Genomic DNA, 20,050 nt, shown 5'->3' with positions numbered 1-20,050 from the left:
ACTTTGCAGATGACGGGCAGATGTCTTTAAAAAATTCATTTCTCTTTTCTGCAGGAAATTCTAGGAGATACGGTTTTTCTCAGATAAAGATTCTGTTTCCTTCAGGTAGAAGTAGAGGTCACTTCTCATTCTGCTGTTACTCTGCAGTAGGGGCTGCCTCTGTCTTGTGCCCGCCACCCACAGCCCCGCCACCTCTCTGGGTGGTAAGTCTCCTCGCCTCTGCCCTGGAGCCCACTGGGGCTCACACGCAATCTCTCCTGAAGTTGAGCAGGGGCTGTGTCCTCCTTCCTCGGATTTTCAAGATGACAGATGAGTCAGATGTCATTTTGTCCTCCTCGTTGGGATGACCATGCATTCAAAGACGCCAAGCAGCTCAGCCCACACGGTGCATACTGCAAGTGAAGGCTGGCGTCTCTGAGTATGTCAAGAAAACAAGAAGCAGACTGCGCGAGTGAGGAACCAGAAGATGACTTAGAGTTCTAGAATCCTCTCTGGCTGCCTATGAAGACAGTTTTTGCATAGAAGGCTATCACCACACCATATTCCACTGTCATTCTCAGTCGAAGACACATCCAGTAAACAAGAAGGTCCTGGGGAACAGATTCTCGCTATGGTGGCTTTTCTCCTACACAGGGTCTCCCCACAACCTGCCGGTTCATCCCCGACCACAGAGCTGGTCATAGAGATTCACTGTACTGCAGACTTGCATTAGTGGACACCATCTTCTCACACATACTCCAGAGAGTCGAGGATCTGAGGCAGGCTAAGGGGTTTGTAGGGGACGGATTTCTGGCTCCCAGGGCACAGTGACGCCCCATCAGGCCACTCTGGGAAACTGTGGTTTTGCATGTGCACAGTCACAGAGGAAAGGAGCTGCGTGACGCAATTTCCCACTGAGACACATGTCTGCTGGTAACACTTCTGATTCCTTTGACACTAAAAGAGGGACGGATTCTGTCTCCCCAAATTTGTAAAAGATCACACGGGGGCAGTTCTCTAGTACACTGTTTGGCTTATCCTAGAAATACACTGAGATGACTGATGGTGGTTAAGGAAAAACATTCTCATTCTTGCCTTCGCAAACTCAGCTGGGCTCCTAAAGCATCGCTGGGAAAGACTAGTTTTGGTTAAGGTCATACAAAAGCAAAATGTAAGCCAGTAATATTACATGAGCCCAATTCACCATGTCCCTGTTTGCCAGGCTGTTTTCATGAGGACTGAAGGCTTATTAGGGAAATCACAATGAGTAATCTAATAATGTCACTCCCATTGAACTAATAATTTCATTCCTTGAGAGGGAGTTGTCTAGGAGGCAAAACAATAGAAAGGTCATTGAACAGAATTGGGTTTCAAGTTCCAAACCTAAATTTAAAACTATGTAGCCCATAGTTCTCAGCTGGTGTGATATTTTCCCTCCCCTCACCACACACATACACCAGGGGACACAAAGCAATGTCACAACGTGGTGGCATCAGTGGGTGGAAGGCAGGGATGCTTGGAAACACCTTGCACATCACAAGATAGAAACCCCAATGCAGATCGTTACCCCTCCCTTCCTCCCGGTGGCCAGGCTTTCCTCTCCTCATCAGCCTCCCTCCTCACTTGCTCACTGGTCTTTTCCTTCAGGCAACGAGCCCTTTTGAGGTGAGACCCACTCAGCAGTCACGCTCACCTTTCCCTGCTGGTCCGTTTTGATCTCCCAGCCCCGGGGCAGTTCCAGCCGCGTGTCTGCGAACATGTTGATGAAATTCACCAAGTCCCGGTTGTGCTGGTAGCGTTCGAAATTGCGCGCATCCCGCCGGACTTTCAGGATCATGTGCTTTAAGCAGGTGCTACTGGTGAAGACTCGGTAGGCACTCTGAGACGGGGTCAGGCCGATCGGGGAAGGGAGTGGGGTTTAGGAGAAACACAGACCAAGCACACTTTGAGCACCTTAGCAGGCTGCAATATGATGGCTACGCAGAAATTTGCTGTGAGCCTTGCTGGGGAGGACTCAGGAGCAGAGATCTTGCTGGAGAAGTAAACGCCTGTCCACCACAAACATATATGGACCTGTTTGCCATCCTGAATCCACCTGCTGCTCCTGCAGCCTAGGACACTGTCAACCTTCCTGCATCTCAAAGCTCCCCTCCTCCATCCTCCCTCTCCTGTCTCCCCCCTCCCTCTGCCTCAGCCTCTGGAGTCCCCCCTCTGCCTCTCTGAGCATCGCTGCCCCCTCTCCTCCCTGGTTCCTCCTCTGACTGCACAGGTCCACCCTGGCTCCTCTCATCTGTCTATACAACAGGGAGTCAGGTCCCCTGGGGATTTCAGGCTGGACTTCAGAGGTCTACCACTCCTCTGAGCCCTGTGCAAAAAACTTATGTGTGTGGAGGGATTGGAGGCTGAGAAGAAACGAAAGTTTCAGGCATTTTTTCATTGTTCCAAATAATAATTTTATGCCACCAAGGGCTGGTGTGTGTGGATAAAGAAAAGGCTGCTGGCAGTCAGAGCAGGCCAGGGCAGGGGCTTGTTCTGTCCCAGGGCCATCTGGTGCCTGGAGCTGAGGGCATCACTCTCTGGCATCCTTGTTCCCCTTTGTGACTCAACCCTGCACCACTGGACAGCTGCTCTAGGTCTAACCATCAGATGTCCCAGAGGCTTCTCAAATATAACTGGTCTCCTCCTCTGCCTCCCACAGCCTCCATCCCTCATCAAACTCCTGCACCTGCTTAGTGGGGCACCACCACCTACCTCAGGGGCCCTACTTAGAGAGGACTCAGACTTTCGTGAATCCTCATTGTCCGTGCCCCCTCAATCACAGTGTCCCAAAGCATGACTGATTCCACCCAGAACTCTCTGCTGAGCCGAGTCCTTCTTTCCCTGCTCTCAGCCCCTTCCTTAGGGCAGCCTTTCCTCACCTCTCGCTTGAGCCTCTAGTCTTAGCCCTCCTCACTCTCTCTCCTGCACTTCTGCCAGAGAAAATGATGTCTCAAACATGCCGATCATGTGATGCTGATGCCTGAGATGGCTGCTGGTTCCTGTCGCCTACAAAGTAGAGCCAGGCTTCTTTCCATGATGTAGCAGGCAATTTGCTCATTCTCCATCTCCTCTTCCCAGCTCTGCCTGTCACCACACTCCAGGCCCACTGGCCCATCACAGCTGCATCCTCTCCCCCACCACGCCTGGACCATCCGCCCCGCCCACTTTCAACCTCCCAGACTCCATTCAGCAGCTGCCTCCTTGGGACTGCTCCCTGGGGTTCCAGAGCACACCCGTGTTCCCAGAGTATCTTGTTCCTCCCTGAGGTCAGGCCCTGTCCTGTCATATTAGACTCATCTTTTAGCACATCTCTTGTTCCACAAAACGGGAGTTGGGGGGTGGGGGGAATCCTGGCTGTTCAGACATCACCCTAATCTGTCCTTATGACTTTATTTAGCGCCTAGATCTGTGCCTGAACCACAGGAAATGTTTGTTAACTGAAAGAAATAATGACTCCAGTATTAGGTCATTGCTGTCTTGATAAAATATCATAAAGGAAAGAAAAAAAAACTACCAGTGTAAAAATCACATCAAAGCTACCTTAAGCAGGCTATTTGAAAAAAACTGATTATATGAAAAGGAAACCTAGTTATTTATCTATTTAAAAATCTCTTTCATGGAAGTGATTTTATCAAACGATTCAGGCTGAAGGGACTCTGTCAATTTCATCCTCTTGTTCCTTTAAAATTGTGAAAATACATGTTTGTTTCCAAATCACTTGCACCGACATGAACACACGTGAAGCCAACAGAAACCAAAGAAGCAACAGCATTTCCAAATCCAGCTTTTCTCCCTATTGGGAGGCTCCCAGAGAGTGAAAAAAGAAGAGTGGTTTTACTCATCTTTTTTCTTTTCTTGGTTTTTTTTCCTTGCCTGGGTTATAATGTTATCCTCTTTAACCTATCAAATGACTTTGCAGAGCTGTGTTTGGGGTCTTGCCAGAAGCCGGGCCCGGCCCCCTCTGCATGCGGGACACTCACATAATTGGCGTGCAGCACAGTGAAGAACTCGGGGTTGGTGATGAACTTGACCGCCGGGGACTGCAGCAGCAAGGTGATTTTTTGTGAGTTCACTGGAGAAAGCGACCCATCTCGCCTCAGATCTGGAAAAAGTGAAGCAAAGCCACTGAAGGCATTGGGGAAAAGATTGTTTCCAATAGAGTACTTCTCTGTCCACGCCAGCAACACACAAGCCTTCACCCGCAGAGCAGGAGCGGACGGTTGTTTTGAACAGTGATCTAAGCGGGTGTCACAGTGACCTGAGCGGGTGTCACACGCAGTGATTGGGTCAGGTGTCCTATCTTTGTATCAGTTATGAATCATTATTTCCTAGGAGTGCTCTTGTATAACTTGTTAGGCTCAATCCTGAGCATCACGTCCCTTTGATCTCAATGACTTTTTTCGTACTTTCTTTACAATTGTTGACCACGGTTGTGATAGACTGTTTGCAGAAAGGGCCACAATTCCCCTCCTCCCTGAATCCCCAACAATATGGTCCTCGGTAGCGTTTCCTTATTGAACAAAGCTGGCTTTGTGCTTTGCTTAACAGAATCTGTCAGGGGTTCTGAGCTAGGATGTTGAGTGGCCTGTGTGTCCCCACTCTTTCTCCCTCATCACACAGGCTGTGGCCTGTGCAAGATGAGAAGCCATGGGGAGCAGGGACAAGCCCCCCCCGGCTGAGGGCACCTCAGTCCAGCCAGCCTGCGGCCGATTCCACAGCTGTCCAAGGATGCTTGTGGGAACCCAGCAGAGCTCGGCTCAAACTGCCTACCCTCAGAACTGGGGGACAAATGCAGGGCTGTGAGCCTAAGCTGTTAAGCTTTGGGATGCTTTGTTATGCAGCAAATGCCAGCAGATCCAACACCAAACCCAGAAATAAATTTTCTGTGTCTTTAATACTTCACCGCTCTAACTCCTTCTCTCTCAGAGGTCAAATAAAGAACTTGATAACAGAAAACCTAAACTAGTCAGTTTAGTTAGCATAACTAGTAAAGTGAAAAAACAGAGGCAATTAAAATGGTTGGTGGATCTGTGTCTTTGGAAGCACATGCTTGCTGCTCAGACTGTTCTACAGCTGTCAATCGGCCACCGTTAACCCAGTTGAAAAAGAAACTGTATTGTTAGGATGTCACTGTGATAATCTAAGGCCACTACAGGTAGAAAAAGCAGAAGCCAGTCTCTTCAAAGAAAACAAACTTATGGTTACCCAAGAGGGACAGGGGAGAGGAGGGATAAATGAGGAGTATGGGATTAACAGATACACACCACTATATATCAAACAGGGAACTACGTTCAATATCTTGTAGTAACCTATAATGGAAAAGAATCTGAAAAAAATAAATATATATATGACTGAATCACTTTGCTGTACACTTGAAACTAACAAACATTGTTAATCAACTACACTTCAATAATAATAATAATAAAAGAAGCATCCAGTTTCTTCTGCTTTTTGAATATTCTCATTGGAATTCGACTCAGGCAGATTCAAAGAAATGAACACCAGACCCTCGTGGATGCGGATGGTATCTGGTACAAACACCCCCAGGTGAGACGTAACCGTAAGCCGGCCGGAAAACCTCTTTTCTCCCTGGTTCCTCCCTCAGCGGGGATTGTATCTGAGTCAAAATGCAAACAAAGTATTATTCCTACTGTTGTCACGTGGCTCCTTGGAAGGAGACCGTGAATTCTTATTGCATGTTTTATTTATAAGTGGAAACAATCCTTAGGACACCAACAAATCAATGTCCTCAACAAGAAATGATTAAGCCACCAACACACTGACCTTGATGCATGGGTACTGAAACTTTTCACAAGTTCTCTGCGCCGTGAATCTGTTTCTCCTTTACATCCCTGGTGGGAAACATCTGTCCATTTTACCCTGTGGGTGCTAAGCCTCTTTGGGACCTCGCGCACCCCATTGCTCTCTTCACCCCAGGGTGCGTGCCGCCTCCGAGGGGCAGGGTGTGGGGCTCCCACACTCAGTCAACACAGCCACTGGAGGTCAGCCCTGAAGCCTGACCCCTCTTGCCATACCTAAGGTCGACTGAGAAGATTCAGCCTCAGAGTCACTCCCACCACCTCCTCCTGCTGGGACTTGCTCACAACTCTGACCGCCAGGATCTTCTTCGGGCCTCTCTGTAGCGATGGTTCGCTGGATGTTTTGATACCTTTGCGGCAGAAAATGGAAAGACAGGAGTTAACTTTGGTCTGTTGGCTTCTTGGGGGCTAAGGCTCTGAATCAGCTAAGTGGGGAAATCTGCAATGAATTGTTTTGGACGTCAAGAAGTGTCAGGAAAGAACCATTCAAAATCCCAACAACATAACCCAAGACAATCAGCAAGACAGGTATCTCTGGATGCTGTGGCTTCTTTTTGTTTTGTAAGCTGACTTAAAAAAAAAATCAACACACACACACACACATCTACACAAAAACCAATCATAAAAAGTCTCTGCCCTGCATTAAACGAAATTGGTCTATGTCTGAAATAACGGTATGGGACGGAACTTAAAATGCTATGGCAAGGATATCAAATCACCTCTGCTTGTTTGTGGTAAGTCTACAAACTAGAACAACAGTCTCACTCACTTCTTATTTGACAGGGAACTGACAGGACTGGCAGGGGTCATGCAAAGATTACACTAAAAACACACTGGCAGACAAGTAAATGTTTTCTGCTTATCTGAAGGTTCATTTGATTTTTCTTCCCAAGTTAGGGCATTAGTCAGTGGGTCAGCCGATCAGTCCTCTCACCAGGTACTTACTAAATATTTGCTAACTCTTCCCACATGCCCGGGTTCTGTGCTGGACTTGCAGATCAGAGAGAAGTCTAGGATGGGATCTTGCCCTCTGAACACTCACGGACAGGATGGAACAAAGAAGGGAGAGGCACGTACACCGTGGTGACTCTAGCGATGTGAACAAGCTGCCCTGGGTGTGTAAGAGGTGTGAACACAGACGAGCAAACACCGGAGGCACACATGTTCTCAAGGGAGAGTATGGACTTGCCGGGGAGCTCGCAGGGAAGGAAGACAGAGAAAAGAACGTGTGTAAGACTTCAGCTTGGAGAACTTTGAGAAGTCTGAGAACCAAACTCCTCTTTAAGGTCAAGGAAAGAGGGCACTGGTACAGAAGATCTTGTCTGTGTAAGAGTGTGTCCCCGCGGCCCGACCTTGGATTGTACCCAGCTATTCACTGCTACCTGGACTCACCCTCCTTTTCCTATTCATGCCCCTTCCTCCACCCTCACATCTCTTCCGTGAGCACTAGCCCCACATAGCCACGTTCCCCTGGCTGCTGTCACTTGTGTGACCTCAAGGACTTCCAAGGCAACCTGCCCAAATCCACACGGAAGTCTTCCCGCCAATCTGCCCATCCTGCGCGCTCTTTATCCAGCACGTCCACCCACCTGCTGTAAGTCGAAACCCTGAACTTCACAGTCGTCTGCTCCCTCTTCTTCAACCTCCATATCCAGTCAGGCCCCCAGTCCTATTGCGTCTACATGTAAGATTATTACAAATTCTGTCACTAAAGAGCTCTTGAATTCGGCCCCTTCTCTCATTGTTGCTGTGCTGGCGGGGGGAGCTGAACACCCATCGTGGGCCTTAACAGGCTGGGGCATCGGGCAAAGTCAAGGTCAGATGGGGAGGAGGATGGGAATTTTACACGGAGGTGGAGGTGCCGGTTCTCAGGTCTCCAGACCACTTGCAAGAGAATCATTCGGGTGACTGCTAGAATTACAGAAACTGGGGCAAAATTGCAATCTGCATAGATAACATCAAACTTAAAGAGAGCCCCAGACCAGCGATTCTCAGACAAAGGCATAGAAAATACTTTATAATATAATTATTGTCTATTATCTATAATGAAGTATTATCTACACCTATATTTGAGATTCACTGGTCTGGGGCTTTCTTTAAGTTTTATTTTATCTAAAGTGACTTAGCCACTCCCTTCTGACGCCTGCCAGAGGATAACTTTGCCTCCAGCAGTGACTGTGAGGCATTCCTGATAACGGCTCTTAGAAGAAAATGTGGAAGGAGGTAGGAGCAAGCAAAGAACCGTGGAGAGAAACATGTGTATTTATTTTCCCTCCACAGTAGGGAGGTTGGTGGGGAAGATGCAGGCTGTCTGTCCGTGGTGCTCTCCCCGCTGGGACTCAGAGTGCAGCCATGGAGGGTGGGGGACAGAGTAGGCCAGTGAGAAGCTGCCTAAGCATGTAACCTTGACCTGGGGGTGGACAACCTTGACCTGGGAGAGGACGACCTTGACCTGGTCTTCCAAAGACCAAGGAAGCCACTGTTGGAGGATTTCCCCCAAGTGGCTCAAGGCAGGTTGCATTTTCCAAAAATGGCTCAACAACATTTTTCATGAGGTCCCAGCCAACAGTCGACAGCCAACATCAACCCCCAGGTATGTGAGTCTCAGCTCAGCTACCGTCTGACTGCAACCCCGAGATACCCCAAGGGAAGGTGGACCTAAGTCAACAGCCCCAAATCCCAGGAGCTGGACCCCACCCCTGCCTGATATGCACAGAAGAAGGACACACAGTGGTTTGTGGAAGGTCCCCAGCAAGGGCAGGGCTGCAGCCTCAGAGGTTTTCTTTGCTTTAACAATGAGAGAGGGAGTCAGGGAGCTGGTCCTCTTCTATTTCATCAAGAATTAGCCTTCAGTAACCCCCTTCACAATTTTTTTCTTTTTGCAGCCAAACGTTAAATATTCATATAATATAGAGTTTATGGAAATACGGTAAGAAAGTCAGCTGGAGTGTCGAGTTTGGAAACGGACACACAAACACGTGTGCACACACAGAAGAACACACACACACACACACACACACACATACAACCAAACCAGAAAAAAAGACCTTTTCCAAAAGCAAAGCAAAGCAAAGCAAAGCAAACCCAACTAAACCAAGCCCACACAAACAGACAATTCTCATGAGAGGAGTTAAAATTGGTAAAAAAAAAAAGCTCATAGAAATAGAATTTGACCCTCCCTCCCAGAAATGAAATGTAAGAAGCACCAAAATACCAGGAGTACCACTTAAGTCAGCAAAAACACACCAAAAGAGAAGACGGAAGGGAGGCTGCAGCTGTTGGCAGCGTGAACCCATGGAACCACCTTAGAGAATATTTAAGCATTGATGTCAAATTCGAAAACCACGTGGCTCTTCCTCGGCTGGCTCTTTTGGGAAGATAACCTTAAGGAAACTCTCTAAGATAATCCCAATATTTTATAGGCCCTGGGGATTTATCCAAAACAGTGATTAAAAGCAATAAACAAAACATCTAACAGTGTGGCAAATTAAGTGAACTAAATTACATCCATTCATTGGAATACTATACAATCATTTAAGAGATAATCTTTTTAAAAATTAAAATTAGTTTTGTTTTGGGGGAGGTAATTACTTTTATTGAATTATTATTATTGTTGTTATTATATTTTTATTTAAAGGAGGTACTGGGGATCGAACCCAGGACCTCATGCATGCTAAGCAAGCGTTCTACCACGGAGCTATACCCTCTGCTCAGTGATAATCTTAAGACTCTGTAGCAATATGAAAATTTTTATAAAGTAGTAAGAGAAAAATGAATATGAAACTATATGTTATCATTATAACTATACAAGGGCTGTGCCTATAGCACTTAAAGTTAGTTAAATTTTTTTTTTAAAGCTAATTCTTGGGGAAGTAAGATTGTAAGGTCTTCTTTCTTCCTATTTAAAACTTTCATTTCTCAACGTTATCATAATTTTATCCAAATAGCTAAAAAATCAGACTTGAGTAGATGGTTTAAAATGAGAATGTACATTTGTATTTTTGGCTGGTTCAATAAATACTTGCGAAGGTTGAATTAGTTCGCGATATTCTGAAAGGAGAGGAATTAACTCGGGAGGCGGTCTTGGACTGAGTCCTGGTAAGCCCTGACCGCACACAGGCACTGGGGGCGGGGGGGACACAGAGGATGAGGCAAGAAGGTGAGGAGGGTACCAGGGGCTGGAGAGGAGGCGGCCACGGGCTTTGTGCGGAGGGATCTGGGAGGGGAGGTCGGGGTTCAGTGGCCACGTGACGTTCGGATTGGGCCTCGGAAGGATGGAGATGCGTGGTCGGTGGAAGGCAGGCAACGAGGGGCCTCCCTGCCGTGGGGGCCCGTGGTGAAGCCACAAGGACCACTTGGGGACACCACGCGCTCCTCCCTGCTCTCCACGTGCCACACTGTGCGCCTCTTGCCACAAACAAATTTTGCTTCTCACAACCCCCCTTATTAGGAGTCAAGGGAAACTCTTTCTTGCAACGCAGAAACATTTCCTAGGTTGTCGTGAAATAGCGTGATGGTTGTACATTTCTGCCTGTAACTGCAAGTTACTAAAAGAATGACCGTTGTGTGGGACCCCGTCTGCAGTGGATCAAGGACTGACAGCATCCTTTGTCGGACTGCCATTATCAGCCTAAATCACTGGAAAACTTGAAAGGCCTGAAAGCGATAGGTTAAAAGAAGTATTGAAGAGCCTGGATGCTTCTCTCAAGGGTAGCGGACCTCCCCTAGATAGATTTTCTTTTCCCAAGAAATATGCACATTCTCAAATCGCTGTATTCCCTTTCTTTTTATCTGTCCAGATGGAGGCAGCAAATACAGCTGCCTATTTGGCAAAGTCTGGCCTCAAAGTCCAGCAGTTGGGGGTGGGGGGCACAGGATTTACACATCAAAGCCTGCACAACTTCTCTAGAGGCCTGGCTCAGGATGGATTTGACCTCATTTTTATACGATACAAGCTGAGCGCTGTGAACATCCATGGATTTTAATGTCAGGGGCCAAGGTGTTTACTTCTGCTTCTGATTGACTGTTGAACAAGTTCAGCTTAGCTGTCGGGCAAGACAGACGTCGAGGCTATTTCTGCCTGTGGCGTCTCAACAAGGTCTCTACGGAGAGTGAGCCTTGCTGTGTCCCCTGCATTTGCAGTTGGAGTGTTGTTGCAATCACCATGAAAGGGCTCTGCCAGGGATCTTGGCGCGTTTGTATCTAACAAAACTGGGTTATCATGAAGTCCTTCCTTGTAATAAGTTTTCTTTCCATGGGAGTGACTGTAAAGAAATACACTGCCGATGAGAATACTTCACAGTTCTCACGAATGACTTAAACACTCAGCTACTGATGGGGGAAAAATGGAAAGCCAGTGTCTTCCAATGCGTAAGCCATGAGAGAATCCTGGTGATTTTCACCTAAAGCATCCTCCTCTGTGGACAGTAGTAACCAATTTTCTGTTTCTGTGTATTTTTAACGGGATTAAATTGTCCACATTTTTTTTTTTTTCTGGAGGATACAGTTAACCTTCAAGGGACATCTGTTACCAATAGCGGTGTGCCCCAAACACAGTTATTTCTTCTTTTTCAGTCCCTCTCTGCCTTTCTTTTTTATTTCACACTAACAAGACGGCACATGGGTACAATCAAAGCTGAGCCTTCAGCCTGCATTCCTGGCGACTAAAAGTATCCCAAAGCCACCACGCTGGCCTTAAAGAATCAAGAGGTTGGATGTGACACTCATATTCGCTTACAGCATGGAGAGATGCTATTTTGGGTTTCACGTGCAGGTCGAAAACAAAATGACATCTTTACCTACTTCCTAAAAATGAGTAAGGGGTCTAATGTTAGACAAAACAATTCTCAAAAAGTGTTTTTAAACATTTCTTTTTCTCTGGATTTTTTTTTAAAGACGTTAAACTTCTTTTTTTGGCTGGGGAGGTAATTAGGTTTATTTATTTATTAATGGAGGTACTGGGGATTGAACCCAGGACCTCATACATGCCAAGAAGTCACTCTACCACTGAGCTATACCCTCCCCACTAAACATTTCTCTTTCTATCATGAAAGCTTTTTAAGAATTCATATTTTGGAGTAGATAGTGACTGTGGGACCAGGGTAGGCATGGAATGGAGCAATTTATAAGACAGCCTTTTCCCCAGGTAGCTTTTAGTATTCTGTTAAACCCATCCTTGGAATGTCCTCAACTGCTTGGGTTCTGAACCCGTTTGAAAATCTTATGACAGATATGGAAGAGTCTGGCAGACAAAGTGTGCATCCGTGTATAATTGTGCACAGTTTCTGGAGGGTTCCTGGAACACTGACACCCTCAGTGAATACCTGGGTGAGGCGTGCCCCACGGGCCCTCGGCTAACAACACCTGTTTCCCAGCCTGGACCATCAGGAGGTACACAGGATGCCCCATCTTTAAATGACACTCGGGCTTAGCTTGTCTCCTGCCGCCAAAATTCTAAGTCTAGCTTTCCAAGTGCTGAGCGTGAATGGGTTTCTTAAGATACGTAATTGCTTTGCATTTTCCTCGTGCAGCCTGAGCAGAAAAGCCTGAGAGGGGGCTTCCTTGGCGGCCCTTCTCCTTTCACGGGTTTACAGGGGCTCACTGCATGCTGGTCACCAACCGCCGGTTGAGTTGCTCCATCTGCTGGACGGACCCGGATCTCCGCATCCCGTCGGGGGTGGCCGCTGCTGTGGGGCGCTGCCAGGTGGTCGTGCGGTTCACGTGGTCCACGTAAAAGACGCGCCCGTGGCTGTCAATGCGAGCTTCCCAGTCTAGCGTGTAATAAAAAGGCAAAACGAGAAATCAAGGCCAAACCACTGGTCCACGTGAAACAGACACCCTTTCCAGGTTCCGCAGGTAGAAAGAACTCACCGCTGGTTACTTGCTGAAGACCAGACACTGCCACTGCCCAGGGCACCTGCCTGATTCCTGAGGCATTGGCATGGCATGGCATGGGCATCCCAGAAAAGAGCCCCCGGGGCCAAGCGTATCTGCTGGGCCATTTTAAACAGTAACCATGGTTCCTCCACTATGACCTATGTTAAAATTCTAATAATTTCTAAAGAGAAAGTCTAATGTTTCATTTATTTCCTTCTTTAAAAAGTTCCATCCCGTCAATTTTCTCGGCTACTCGAATGGCAGCTGGAAGACTGGGAACCTCCTCCATGGAGGGCTGACACCGTGAGGCTGGAAAACCCTTTCTCTGCTAAATCTGATGGTGGATGACTGGTCAGGAGGGAATAACAGCTCTCGTACTAAAACCAGTTTGAGCTACAATTCTAGAAATCTCTCCGTGCAGCTTTGATGACGTCTGCCTGATACTGAGCAACCTTAACTGACTGCCATTCCTCCTAAGAAAGAGAATGGAAAGATTTGATACTTGGGGATTCAAAGCATCCTTTGATAAGTTGTGAATTCACAGTATATAGTCACCCACCCGTGGCTACCAGATCTCTCTTGACCAACAAAACAAAACCAATCACTACTTTTAACTAGCAGTTCAGCTTTTAAATCTCTCTTGGTTGCTCAATCACCAACCCAAACAGTAGGGGGAGCCCGAGGTAAAGACAAACTGCTTTGCTTCTCAAATTTCAACCACAGCAACAGAGTAAAAGGCGGGAGCATAGATGACACAGTACATGATACATGTAGGGGGCTGGGCTGGGGGGGACAGGATGAAAAAGTCCTCAAAATGCGGAGAGCTGGGTCGTATGTACACATCTGAGAGGAGCAGTGTCTGCTGCATGGAAATGGGCAAAGCTTCTAGAGTCCACGTGTAAAAATGTGGTAGAAACACAGGTTCATGATAAAGTTATGCCGAAAAATGCATCAGACTGAAAAAGAAAAAGCAAAAATGACTGCAAACAAGGAAAACCATTCAGCCTTTTAAGTGAGAAAAGCCATAGCTTTTGGGAGTAGGTCAGATACTTAACAATTCTATTGAAACAGTATTGTCCAGGTAATGACATAGCAACTCTCGATTTTTTTTTTAAATTAAAAATTCAATATATTTGGTGTATTTTTGGTTTGATATGTACATGATGGTTTATCTGTTTGTGAATATTATGGCTTTGTCTGACATCTTCTAGAGGAATTGCCAAATAATGCCCAATGAAAACTAAAATACCAGAAAACATCCAGTTCAGCTTACAGGACAGACTGAAGAAAAAGGGTAGTCAGAATGTATAAATATATTCTAGGAGATTCTGATTAAAATTGACCACTGGATAATCCAGCTGTCAACTGTTAGTTGTCAGTGTTAATTAGCTCATTGATGAAATTGTGTATTTGTGTAACTACAAGGAAATTAATCCTGATCGAAAAATGTTAAAATGTCAAATTCCCAAACTATAGCAACTGGGCAGTTTTTGCCTTGAGCCTAACTTGACTGTCATCCAACAACAACAAAAAAATGAGCATTAATCTTTGAAGAGTAGCTACTCTACTGAATTGAACAAACTCCTCTTAGCACTATGTCAGGTCCCGAGGACACACTGCTGAGTAACACACATCCCTGCCCTCCAGGTGCCCAGAGTAACGGAAGGATTTCCGCAAAGACAAAGCTCCAGTCTCAGAGATTCTCCGAGGGATAAAAGCTCGAGTATGGTGCAGCGATAATAAAAATTTCTCCCTATGTGTTTCAGTATTTCCAAATCATTCGTGAAAAAGGATGGTGAGCCAAACAGACAGGCCTTTTTGTCAATACATTAAATACCTGGAATGTAGCATGCTAATGATAACTCTTACAAATATTCAGAAAATAATAGCTAAGCATAACTGGTGATTCTAAGTGTGTTTTCTGGATGTCTTTGTCAAGAATTTACTTTCACCTACCGTAGAAACCATATTGCAGAAAGAAAAAATTTATGAATGGAACTTAAGGACTCAGCATGTCCAACGGACTTGATACGATGATGCCAAAGAGACTCCTGGAAATGATAAATTTACAGATGGCATTGGGGTAAGTTGGAGTCATTCATTTGTATCAATTCGTTTGTGACCGAGGGACCTTTCAAATATTAAATTATATATTTCCATGAAGTCCAAGAACAAGGTCGTGCTTAATAATCTGTCCTATTTTAATTATTACACTAACAAAAGCCTGGAAAGTTGTATTTTTTTTTCCCACATTAACAAATGCAATACCATATTGTGGTCTAGATCTTTCTCCTGAACTTCAGTCACATCTCATTGCCTTCTTGGCATCGATACCTGGATGACGTGTCAAATATGACATGATCAAAACCAAGCTTCGGGTCTCTCCCACCCACAACTGCTCTACCTGCAGCCTTTCCTTTCCATCTCCTTTAAAGTCAGCTCCATCCTTCTAGGGTAGAACTCTTGAAGTCATCTTGACCCTTATCTTTATCTCACACATCCCATCCCATCTGTCAGCCAATCTACCTCAAAATATCTGTTCAGAATCTGACCTCTCCTCACCCCCCTGCCTCCGCTCCCCACCCCAGCCCAAGCCACCACTGTTTCTCACCTGGGTCATCCCAATAACCTTACCTTGGGTCTCCTGCTTCTATCTTTCTGCCTCACGATTTCATGCCAACACAGCAACCACAGAAAACTTTTTAAAACCTAGGTCAGACAATGTCTCTTCTCTGCTCGAAAAACGACAATGTTCCCCTTTCATCCAGATTAAAAGACCGTTAGATGATCTACAAGACCCTATGAGATCTGGAGCCCTGATAGACTGACTCGTTCACCTGCAGCTTTCTCCCCTCCTAAATCTGCCCCAGACACACTGATCTTCTTGCTGTTCCTCACATCGACCAGGCAGGCTCTTCTCTTTGCTCAGAAAGCCCTTCCTGCCCGATGCCTGCAGGGATAACGCTCTCACCTCCTCTCAGGCCAGCTTCCAATATTGCCTTCTCAATGAAGCGTACCTGCTGCCCTATTTAAAATGACCAGCCAGCCACCACCACACGCTCCAGATCCCCCTTATCTTGCTCTGCTTTAATTTTTCCATAGCACTTAACATGCTGCACTATTTCCTCATTGATTCTCCTTACTGTTTATCATCTGTCTCTGCCAGTCTAGACCGTAAGCTCCTTGAGGGCAGGGATCTCTGCCTGTGTTGGCTTAGCTAGAACAGCCCCTCGTGCACAGTAAGCATTCAATAAATATCTGTTCAGTGAATAAATATGATGGAGTGGTGGAGTCATCTGTGTACTATTTGAAATTATCTAAAAAAACTCAGTTATTACCTTCATTCCTAATTTTTCGAATATTTTTCAGAGTCACATGGACAGAAAATTAAAGCCTATCTGGAGAAATTTGTTTCTGTTATCCAAAGCAGTAATTCTTTAAAATGGACTTCTATTCGATTATTTATAATATCTGTATGTATAACTGGATATTACTCTGGCATGGATTGAAGGTCAATTTATGCACGTACCCACTGACAGGTTTTTTTTCTTGCGGGGAAAATGTTCCTTTCTTGGAGAGAACATGTTATAGATATTTTTTTAAGTAGGAAGTGTCTATGGTTGACACAGAAATTTTACTATTCATCGGTGGAATATCCACAAATCAGTGTATAAAGAAAGAACCCAGGCAGCAAAAGTTAAAGGATATAATGTTTGGCTTGGCCTCTCAAAACAAACATAGTGTTCCTTAAATTAGTCTGCCTATTAAAGACACTGTTTTATCACCAACAAATTGCAACGGGATAGGAGAATGGTGTAAATGTAAAATATATCACATGACCAAGAATAGACGAATTAAGGGATAAGCATTTCTTCTTTCGAAAACTGTAATGGCTTAAAGTAAACGCAGGCAGAAGAATGTGAAGAAACATTGATTCACTACATCCTGGAAAGATCTTGCCATCGTAAAATTTGTCACATTTTAAAGGTGATCTTTGCTTGAAACATGAGCCCAAACCAAAACAGGGATGTTCTAGAATCCAGGAACACATGTGATGCTAAGTGAATGTATAATGTCTGGGGAGTGTCAGTTCCTCCTTACAAATGTAACGTAACAGACTATTAGAAGGTTCAAGCTGGAATGGTATCTGCAGACTACCTAACCCAAATCTAGCATTTAGCAGGCGAGGAAATTAAAGCTTCACTTTACAAATAAGACACCTGAGTCTCTGAGAGATTGAGTGATTTTCCCAAGTTCAAATGACTAGTTAGATAATTATTTATTACACATTACTGTCACCAGGAGAAAGTGATATTGAATTCCATCCCTAAAGATGACATTTTTGCCTGGAAACCTCTAAGAACTGCAGAAAAAATTGGAGGTCGTCACCTACTGATGCAAGTTAGAGTAAGGAAATTGCAAACTCATGGGTCCTGATGGGGTGAAATGTTTTCTTACACGATGTTTTGAGCCATAAAAAGTCCAATGGAGGATAATAGGATTATTCCATTTTAAATATCAAAGAGGAAAATGTGAGAATTAAGGGTTATGAACAGTTTGCAAAGACTAGTTAAGTTTTGTAAAGAAATGCTCTCCATTTCAGAAGTTGAGGGGCACTGGCAATACTGGGTTATCTCTTTAAGATCACAACCTGAAACCACTAGACAAAAAAAAAAAAAAAAAAAAAGAAAAAAAAGAAAAAAGAAAAAAAAAGAAAAAAGGAAAAAAGAAAGAAAAGGAAAATAAAGAAAAAATAAAAAAGAAAAGAAAAGAAAAAAAGAAAAAAGAAAAAATAGAAAAAAGAAAAAAGAAGAAAAAGAAAAAAGGAAAATAAAGAAAAAAGAAGAAAGAAAAAGAAAAAAGAATAAAAGAAAAGAAAAAAGAAAACAAGAGAAAAAAGAAAAAAGGAAAAAAGAAAAAAGAAAAAATAGAAAAAAAAGAAAAAAGAAAAAAAAGAACATCAAACAACTTTTCATGGTAGGTGTCATACTGGTTTCTGATAACAGTGTTAAGGTACGGAGTCGGGGAAGAGTCTGAGTGTTTATATACAAAATTCATACTGACCTGCTTAGACTTGAGAGTAAGAGTTAAGACACAGATTTTTTAAAAACTAAAGCTTACTTGGAGGAAGAGGCTCATCGATTGTTGGGTAGTGGTGATGTTCAGGCCTCAAGGAAGGAAGCTGGCTTACTGGCTGGGAATTATGGAGTATAGGACATTCACCTACGGACAAGATAGTCGAGACATTCAGATTCATTCATTGCTTGGCAACGTCATTTAAAAAAAGCATGGCTGTAACACAAACTACTACAAGAAAAAACCCTACAGAGCGGGAAATCTCTTTTTGTGTGTGTGGCAATTTGCTACATTCAGAGTCATTCATGAGCGAGGGAAGAGAGGGGACTACTGAAAAGAAAAAAAAAAAAAAAAAAAAAAACTCGAAGAAAACAGCCAAACACTTCATGACTACGATCTGCATCACAACAGGCCAATAGGTAGAATTGGGGTCTGATTCCGGAACCACCTTAATTTTGATGGGGGCGGGGTGGCAGCATCAGAAAAGGACCCGGAAGGAAATTAGCAGAGCCTGAGTTTAGCCTAGGAAAAGACACAGGCCTGCTGGAGAGATGCATAGTATTTATAAGGTCCCATAAAATCTCAGGCGCCTGTGCAAAGATACAGATCCTTGCTTACATAGGTCTGATCAGAAGGCTGCCAAGAGGCCATCTTTCAGATTTTGTGTTTGGAATGAAACTCTTAGATGGTGCCTTTCTGAGAAGGGGTTAAGGAACTGGTGGGATAAGACGGTAAACTCTTGTCCTTTGAAATCTAGGGGCCGGGGTGGGGAGCCAAGGAGCTATGGGATCTCGTGACTGTTCCTGATTATTCCGAGGAAGAATCAGACAAGCCAGTGTGTTCTGGAAAGAGAAAAGACAAGAGACCAAAGAGGTAGCGAAGAGGCAGGAAGACAGAGACAGGAAGACTTGAAACACACAGAAGTGGGGGAGCAGGAAGAAGACAGACAGACACGGAGAAATTTTAGAAATGAACATATCTGCAGAGTGCATGCCCCAATTATGAGAGACACAGCTAATATTATTGTCAGGCAGACTTATGACGAACTGAACCAACTTCTAAAGAGGAGTTCCTATTTGGTGGCGTCCTCACGTCCTGGTGACCCTGTGTGTAGAGTGGCCAAGTGCATGGGAAGCCTGTGGCACCTGCTGTGGGTTTGGGTTACGTAACCAGAGCCATTTGTGGATTTCATTTAGCCATTTAATTCCTAGAGCCAATTGGAAAACGGAACAGAGATGTATTCAGGAACAAAGGGTCCTTTTATAATGTTAAATATACAACCTTGTTTCTTGTGCAGACTCTGGTGTGTGACTCAGATCCTTGGGGTTCTCTGAGACTAAAGGAAGTCAAAGGGAGCGCCTCTTATGCCAACACATAGCTCCTTGCAAACTGACTCTTGTTTCAAAGCTGGATTCTGGGTTGAGTGGATATTGCACTCATGTTTGTCTTTATATGTGCTTAGTGTCAGAAACAAAAACCAAAAAACAATGGTACAGTTGTTATGTCACCAGCTGCTGCGTTTTTAATTTAGTTTCTTTAAAAAACAAACAAACAATGGACTTACCTCGTCATAATTAATTCAATCAATCAGGCTAATTACTCCTCCAAGCTAGCGGAAACATAATACTGTTGCTTGTGGGGGTTAATGGAGCTGACCCCACCTGCCCATGAACCCCAAGCAAATGCAATGATGTGACTGACACATTTCAGCCAACTAAACGGATGCAGCACACAGAGGAAGCAAGCGATTCTGTTCTGCACGAGGCTGAGGCTCCACACCATCCCCCTCACCTCAAACACAAAGAAAGCGTCTGACCCGCTAGCACTCCTGCGAAAAGAACATATTCCACTGGAAAAGGGCGCCTCGCTGCTCATCTACCTGGAAGAACCCTCACTCAGTGAGAGGCTGGGCACTTCAAATGGATCAACTCATTTAATCCTCTCCAAAACCCTTTGCACTCATTTTACACTTGAAACAGGTAATTTGGCTAAGGTGTCCTGGCTAGGAAGTGAGTCCAGGGCTGAGCTCAAAAATCACATTATATTGCACTCTTCACTCGATGGTGAAACCATTTTATGTTGAGGTTAAAAAAAAAGAGTTTTGTATAGTGGGAAATGCATCAAAAAGTAGATAAAGGATACATTCTTCAAAACTGCATGCAGCACGTCCACCTTGGCTAATTTTGTGAAAGAATTTGTAATCTTAAAAGTCACACGGAGGGGGCAGCAGTGATTTTTATGGGAGAAGAGGGCACACATGT

At 44.8% G+C, this 20,050-nt stretch overlaps 1 protein-coding gene across 1 annotated transcript in view; it reads right to left on the bottom strand.

The window, feature by feature from the left end:
- The window catches only part of HECW1 (HECT, C2 and WW domain containing E3 ubiquitin protein ligase 1), a 126,064-nt gene that overhangs the window by 72,301 nt on the left and 33,713 nt on the right, over positions 1 to 20,050 (bottom strand). Inside the window, exons 7-11 of the mRNA XM_074367702.1 lie at positions 17,835 to 17,936; positions 12,457 to 12,607; positions 6,054 to 6,187; positions 3,999 to 4,120; positions 1,673 to 1,858 (exon numbers count right to left, since the gene is read on the bottom strand). Coding sequence (XP_074223803.1) covers positions 1,673 to 1,858; positions 3,999 to 4,120; positions 6,054 to 6,187; positions 12,457 to 12,607; positions 17,835 to 17,936 — 695 coding nt within the window. The remainder of the gene's footprint in view (positions 1 to 1,672; positions 1,859 to 3,998; positions 4,121 to 6,053; positions 6,188 to 12,456; positions 12,608 to 17,834; positions 17,937 to 20,050) is intronic.

This window comes from Camelus bactrianus, chromosome 7 (assembly GCF_048773025.1).
Source record: "Camelus bactrianus isolate YW-2024 breed Bactrian camel chromosome 7, ASM4877302v1, whole genome shotgun sequence".
NCBI classification, from domain to species: domain Eukaryota; kingdom Metazoa; phylum Chordata; class Mammalia; order Artiodactyla; family Camelidae; genus Camelus; species Camelus bactrianus.
Note: the sequence above shows the minus strand (reverse complement) of the source record. Positions and strands in the feature narration are given on the sequence as shown.